The 7,595-nt window shown below is 41.3% G+C and overlaps 1 protein-coding gene across 1 annotated transcript; it reads left to right on the forward strand.

The window, feature by feature from the left end:
• Positions 1-136: 136 nt before the first annotated feature.
• On the forward strand, positions 137-4,882 carry LOC109485111 (nicotinamide N-methyltransferase-like; the record flags this gene model as incomplete). The annotated part of the gene is made up of 4 exons (XM_019788545.1): positions 137-249; positions 1,362-1,459; positions 3,897-4,002; positions 4,529-4,882. Coding segments are annotated over 4 exons (656 nt in total), but the record flags the coding sequence as incomplete, so codon positions are not given.
• Positions 4,883-7,595: the final 2,713 nt, after the last annotated feature.

Raw genomic sequence — 7,595 nt, forward strand, 5'->3', positions numbered from 1 at the left:
TCCCATTCTTTCCCTGCCATGTCGTAAAATGTGGTGAACCCATCGCTGTATTTGCTCCAAAGCAAATATTGGCCTTTCTAGTATTACTTTGTATTTTTTATTACTTTGTATTATTTTTATTATTTGATATTGACAGGCGTGGTGCAGCCAGGGAGCCGCCTGCTCGACATCGGGACCGGCCCGACCGTCTACCAGCTCATCAGCGCCAGTAGATTCTGCACGGAGATCGTCTGCGCAGAGTATGCTGAGGTAAGACTCTTTCACGTCCTAATGGACACCCATGATGCGACTTGCCTGAATCTGGGCTGCAATGCTAAATATAAATAGTTTTGTTTGTCTGTTGAAGGTTTTACATTAACCCTATTTAGACCGGGGGGGGGGCTTTTGAGGCCTGCGCCCACTTTCATCTCAGATAGCGCCTAAACGGCTTGTGCTAGCACCGTCAAATTTGGCGACTTTTCCCAAAAAATATCTGGGAACAAACTTATATTAATTAGATGAGTTCGTAATTTTTTGGGTTGCCATGGCAACGGGGTTCTGACAGGCAGTTTTTGGAAAAATCAGTAATTTTGTTCAAAGATAAAAAAATTTCTAGGTTTTTGATTTAACTTCCTTTTTAACATGAATAACATCTTATATAATTATATTTAACTTTTATCATTAAATATTCATAATATATGATAATTTGATGACGGCTTGGTCAAGATCCAAGATGGCGGATCATATAATTAGCTGTTGTGTAACCCTGTTTTTTTCACTAATTTTTCGTCTTAATTCCGTGTTTTTTCACATGAAACGTCCATATGAGCATCTTAAGTCCATTTGCGTTGCATTTTAGGCAATATCTTGAAAAAAATGCAATTCTCAAAATTCAAGATTTTCGATCCAAGAGGGCCGACAGCTTAATTTTGACGTATTAGCAGACATTAATATTCCATCATAGACACTTTTGTTAAAGTTTGGTTGTATTTCATTAAGTTTTACGGAAAAAGAATTTTTGACGGTTTTACCCCAAAAAAATCATATAAATGACGTCATAATGACGTCACAATAACTACACAAAAATTATTTAGTATGAATAAATTTCACTACTACACCATTCTCTGAAAGTTTGGTGGTCCTACGATAAGTGGTTGTTGAGTTACAGGGGACGGGCCTCAAACCAACCCCCTCCCCCCGTCTGAGCATGCCCCAAAAGCCCGGTCTGAATAGGGTTAAGATTTGGATTAGGGTCTTTCCCTCCATGCCAAAAGATTAACTAATAGGAACATCGTAATGTAACTGTTATTATAAACATAGTAACGCGGCGGGCACTTCAACGTAACATCTTGCAATTAACTTCTTTTTTGTCAAATACGTAGGCTAATCGAGCTGAAGTGCTAAAATGGATAAAAGGAGAGCCTGACGCGTACGACTGGAACTCTTCTTTCCAGTATGTCGCCGGCCTTGAAGGAGACAGGTTTGTGCCACCTGTATATGGATGAATATCTTGCACAGTTTCACCTTCAGACATTATTTGTACATTTAGGGCATATTTGGTGTGTTCTCTGAGCCTGGCAGCCAGACCACCGTGGTCTCCTTGGTATGTCTACGGTGCTGGGAGTACTGTCCGCCCGCCCACGGTCCATCAGCGCACGGTGGGGTATGTGGGGATCACCACACCACCATTAGCTCTCCGTGTCTCATGTTTATTGTATTGCGATAGTCAAATCAAATGGAGTAAAAACAAAATTGAAAACTATTCAGGTCAATTAAGGCATGTGACGGTTTTTGTAGAACGTGTTCTGTTCGGCCGCGCGCCTGCTGAGGTTCGGACTGTTCCACTACGTAGCGATTAGCGATTCGGGGGGTGCGCAAGGTCCGTGACAGAAGCCAATCGTATATGACACTAAACATGAATTTTATTCCATCTTATGTGCACACATATAAGTCCAAAATTGTTTTGTACGTCATATTTTAGATTTTACTACATTCCATACGTTTGTATCAAATGGTTTGTACGTTGTCTCCTTCACTAATGTGGCATGAGCCGCGCCCATAGAGCAAAGTGTGCGAAATCGACAGCACTTGTTGTCCCATGTAGGGATCCCCAAGCGTTTGTGATCTGTTGGACCTTATTGAATTGCTTTTTACCTCAGAATTTGTAGCTACATACATGTTCTTTATTTCCAGTGCTCGGTTGGGTTAAGGCGGCCTAGGCATATGGGAAAGTAGTATTCTATACTTATGATTGTAACTTTTGATAGCTTGGTCGCATCGCGACGAAACTTCATACAGTTTCAGTTGTACTTGAAATGCGTTGAATAAAGGGTACTTCAGTTTTTCTACACCCGGATTTAGGGTTAGAAATACACATTTTGGCTAAAAAAATAGCCGTTTATTTCATGAATTTACTCTCAGGCGGCAATAACACCTTCCATTGTTATATTTTACAAGATGAAAGCCAACCCCATATAGGTTATTCTGCCTGAGGCTTTTTTGTTTAAGATGGGTATTTTGTTTTGGGTTACAAGAAACAGCTATTTTTGGTAATTTTTGGTTTGAAAAATCGCCTCAGTTATGAAACATCCAAATTTATGCAAAATAGCCTCGGACAAATTTAATAAGAAAGTGATAATAAGTAAACATGGATTACTCTAAAGATCAATTTTGTTGTTTTCAGCTGCGCGTAAAGCCGTTTAAGTCATACTCCGTGAATAAAATGAGTAACAACGCGGGTTTACAGGGAAAACATAAAAATGACCGGAGGTAACCCCAAATTTGAACACGCGTTCTATTCCAATGACGTCATATCGAACCTAGTGGAACATGATTAGGGTTCGAAAAATGTCTATGGCCATCGTGCAGACACACGCTGTCGCCCGAACTCAAACATGAATATCAGCCTAGACCGCCTAAACCCAACCGAGTGTATACAAGTTTGCAGTAAACTGATAGTTGACAAGAAAAATTGTCGAATCCATAAACAGAGTTAGCCGGCGTCCGCCATTTTGATTTTGAATAGCAGGCGCTGATTGGTCAGCGTGGGGTGTAGGATTACATAATGACATCATATCCAGCAGGCTAGATATGATGGTCTCGCTCTCTCCCCGGCCCGAGTAAGTGGTGTTTCGTAGGCTGCTGTCCAGACCAGGGTACCAGTTTTCTCACGAAATTTGTGCAGATTCAACTTTATTTAGCCTTTTTCCTTTGAACCACGTGCGGGCCTTGTGGCAATTTCATTGATTTCGTCTGCTGCATTCATTCTCGAACAAAAAATGTTAAAAATTGTCAGAAAAGTCTGTTTTTGCCTCAAATTTAAGCCTTATCGTGGTATATAGGCAAAAGGCCCGCTCGTACAAGACATCACAGAGATGTTATCTATTTCTTCCCAAAAATTCACTCTGCAAAACAGTTGTTTCATAGTGGGCACAAGCCATTTAATAATATCAATACTTTTTTTACCAAAAATTGAGTTTTTCATCCCAAATATAAGAGATTAACAATTTTCTTGTTGTGATCGTTAATATATTTCATATTTACATCACCTGGACAAATTTTGTTGAAAACTGATGGGTACATCAAAAGTTATAGGAATATAACTGCAAATCCCATGTGTCACATGCCTTAATTGACCTGAGTAGAAACATTTGCAAAGCAAATGCATAATGATCTAGTCCAACGTTGTTATTCATACACATTCATATATATGTGGACCAGCTCCTAAAAGTCTGCCTTGCCACTTGCTACATAATGTATCGCATACCGGTAATCCATGGTGACAGCCATCTGGTGCAGGGCACCTGTTTAGAGCAGCAGGAGAAGAAGGAATGGAGCAATAACAATGATTTCCTTCTGCCAAGGTAAACATACTGATAGACGAACTAACATTGATTCCTATATCTACGTTTGAACAGCTCTTCGTGGGAAGCCCGCAAATTGCACTTGAGAGACGCAATCAAAGCGGTCATTCCTTGTGACGTCACCAAGCCCGATCCCCTGACCCCATATGAGTATGAACAGGTGATTTATACCATCTTTTCTATGTATTTATCATCATAAATGATAATCTGATTTCTTAAAATACATTAGCAGAAGGGTAAACTGGTCCCCAACTTGAAACAATTACTGACGGGGGGTGATATAGACTTTCAACGAACTTTGACCCATATTTGACGTCATATATGAGCAAAACTACGTAATGACTGCAAGATCAACAACCCCGAGATGGAACGAATGATTAGGTGAAAATATTCAATAATTCTTTAAATTTGACTTAAAAATAGCTCAAAGTCTTTCACGATGCAGTATTTGCGTTGAATCAATAATCTTTTCGTTTGCTTTGTAAATCCGTGCACCTCACCCTCGACCTTGTTGAAAAGCGGTCGTATGTTTGATCGAACCAGTTTATCGATTTTAAATAAAGGCTTACTACTATTACTACTACTACTACTACTACTACAACTACTACTACTACTACTACGTATAACGGTGTGTATTCATGTTATTTTTGAGTCAACGTAAATACACATCCACCCTCCTATCATAGTTCGACGTCATCACGTCAATGAAGTGCCTGGAAGTAGCGTGCCCTACTCGGGAGTCCTACTCGGCAGCTGTACGCAGCATCACCCGCCTACTGAAGCCGGGTGGCACGCTGGTGATGATCAGTGTTATCTCCGAGTCCTTCCACACTATCGGCGGTCACAAGTTCTTCACCCTCACTGTAGATGAAAGCTTCATAGAAGAAGTACTCAAGGCCGCTGGCTTTAATGCCATCGATATCAAGACGTTCCCTGCACCAAGTCTTAATCAGGATAGCAGTATTTGGGATAACAATGTCAGTGATTTTGGTGGGATGGCAGTTGTGCATGCTCGCAAACTATAGTTACTGTAGCTCGCGCTCAACGTGTTTGAGAAAAAAATAGATTTTTTAAACGGCAAGAAAGAGATTTGTTAACGCCAAGGGCAAGTTTAAATCTACTTATAGCGTCGCCTTTCCTTTTTTAGTCAACTTCAGTGTAACCTAATACTAGTAGTTCCATCGTACAAACGATAAAGCTTGGTTTAATCAATTGCAACTATTTCTCTTTAATTTTTTTCTGGCAATTCCCCACGTAGCACTTGAAAGGTCGTTGGAGAACACATTTTTTCAAGGCCACGATATGTCATATCAAAGAAATTACATTGAAGTTCATTTGATTGAACATTGTCATAGCTACCGTGGCCGACAAGAACAAAATTTTACACCGCAACTTTTGGTGTTTTACACCGCAACTTTTGGTGTTTTACACTGCAACTTTTGGTGTTTTACACTGCAACTTTTGGTGTTTTACACTGCAACTTTTGGTGTTTTACACTGCAACTTTTGCTGTGTTTTATACTGCAACTTTTGCTGTGTGGAAAACTTACACCCCTCCCCTTTTATAATGGACGGTCCCCCTGTCAGGTCAAAGGTGACAAAGATTGCGGCGGCCTGAGAGTCACAGTGTCGTGCTGTGACTGAGTGTGAGACATCAACAGAATGGGATCTTAAGAAATTGATCAAGCTGTGAATAAATTGATGATTTATAATTCTGTCTGTTCTTCTTTGTGTTCTAACTTTACTATACTTACACAACACTGTATTGCCTCCATGAGGACAGTTTATAAATTAGTGATTTGACTAATTAACATTGATTAGATGTCTTATTAACTATAAATATTGTATACAATATTATTCTACATTTGTATACGAGCGATCGTCTTGTTTTTGTTTACATTATACGCATGACAAATTATTTGAAGACATATGCAAATTCTTGGTAGGCAAATCAGCCAACTGGCACCCACTTTTTGCCTACGGTGACGTCATGGCGATCGCTCGTATTGTTCCCTAATGATCGATAACTTACCTGAGTCAAGAGTCAACACTTCATAATTGAAAATAAGTCTTTATTGCTTCATAGTACCAAGTGGTGCCACATTTGACTCCCATAGGCCCAATATTTACTCATCAAATTATTAGCGACCTTGCGAGTCCGAATTCTCTAGCTAGAAAATGTCACGTGACTCAAAGGCCTTTAGAAAAAACTAACGTCACAACGTAGCCAAGCTTTTTCCTCTAAAAAAACTTATGCACGAAAAGGATAACTCAGTCGACGTAGTTTGCATGCCATCGTTGTCACCTTTGACCTGACAGGGGGACCGTCCATTATAAAAGGGGAGGGATGTAAGTTTTCCACACAGCAAAAGTTGCAGTGTAAAACACAGCAAAAGTTGCAGTGTAAAACACAGCAAAAGTTGCAGTGTAAAACACCAAAAGTTGCAGTGTAAAACACAGCAAAAGTTGCAGTGTAAAACACAGCAAAAGTTGCAGTGTAAAACACCCAAAGTTGCAGTGCAAAACACCAAAAGTTACAGTGTAAAACACCAAAAGTTGCAGTGTAAAACACCAAAAGTTGCGGTGTAAAACACCAAAAGTTGCGGTGTAAAATTTTGTTCTTGTCGGCCACGGTACATAGCCATTAACATTACCAAGGTAACACAATACATATTACGTGTATATAATAAGTACACTATTTGTCATGCTCGGCTATAGGGCCGGAAGGTATGACGTCATCACCCCACAATGCAATACCAGAATGACGTCATTCTTCCGGATCCAGGCCCCTGTTCCCCCGTCCACGTCTGGCCTACGCTCTTCAAGCCCCCCACCCAGCAAAACCCGTCGAGGCGAGGCACCCCGGATTCCGGCGGGACTGTGTGTGCGGGGAGACCGTGGCTACCGCGGCGTTGAGCCGGTAGAGCGCTGTGCTGTGGCAGAGCAGGTTTGGGTGCCGTAGGAGAGCTACCGGCTGAGTTTAGGCACAGTTTTTGTTGGTTGTGTTTTGTTTCATAACTTGTTCGGCCAATATTGTCCTTGGATGTATGTTTCAAAGGAGCAGGAAGGAAGGATGCCTACGAGACGAGTCTGGCCATTGAGAGGTTTGTTTCTTTGCAGGATAGAATCCGTTGCCATCCTTCGCAGGGGAAAGCTAGAAACGTTTTCTGTCAGCGGGGACGGAACATTTAGACCAGGAACTAATCCAGTGTTATGTAATTTTTAGTTTTGCTTTCGATTCAACAGTTTTTAGGTACGGTCGAAGCGACCAGCCCAGAGATGCAAGATGGCTACCCACTCGTCCTCTGGAAAGAGGGATCGCAATCCGTTGCAATCCTCGCCGTGGGCAATTCAGGGACGCCCAATTATAGCAGGACCAGGCGGCGGTTGCAGGATTGTAATATATTTGACGGTCCTTTTTTGATTTTCGTTCGGATTTCTTGTAAATTTTTCCTTTGGCGTTCTCAGACGTTTGTAGTCTCATCGACCCTGTTGGTTTAGGCTCCCCCAGTGGCGAGAAGGGGCTGTAGTACTTACCTCCATGGAGCTAGCTCCATGGAGCTAGCTCCATGGAGGTGAGTAGTACAGCCCTGCGGCAGATTAATTTCCAGCTCCATGGAGCTAGCTCTACGCACTATGAATGCATATACGTGGTTCACGTCACCTTCAAGAAAAATGCATATACATGGTTCACGTCACCTTCAAGAAAAACAGAAAAACAATAGGGGCTGTACTAATCGCCTCTATGGAGATA

Source organism: Branchiostoma belcheri, unplaced genomic scaffold (genome assembly GCF_001625305.1).
Source record: "Branchiostoma belcheri isolate BF01 breed outbred unplaced genomic scaffold, Haploidv18h27 scaffold729, whole genome shotgun sequence".
NCBI lineage: Eukaryota > Metazoa > Chordata > Leptocardii > Amphioxiformes > Branchiostomatidae > Branchiostoma > Branchiostoma belcheri.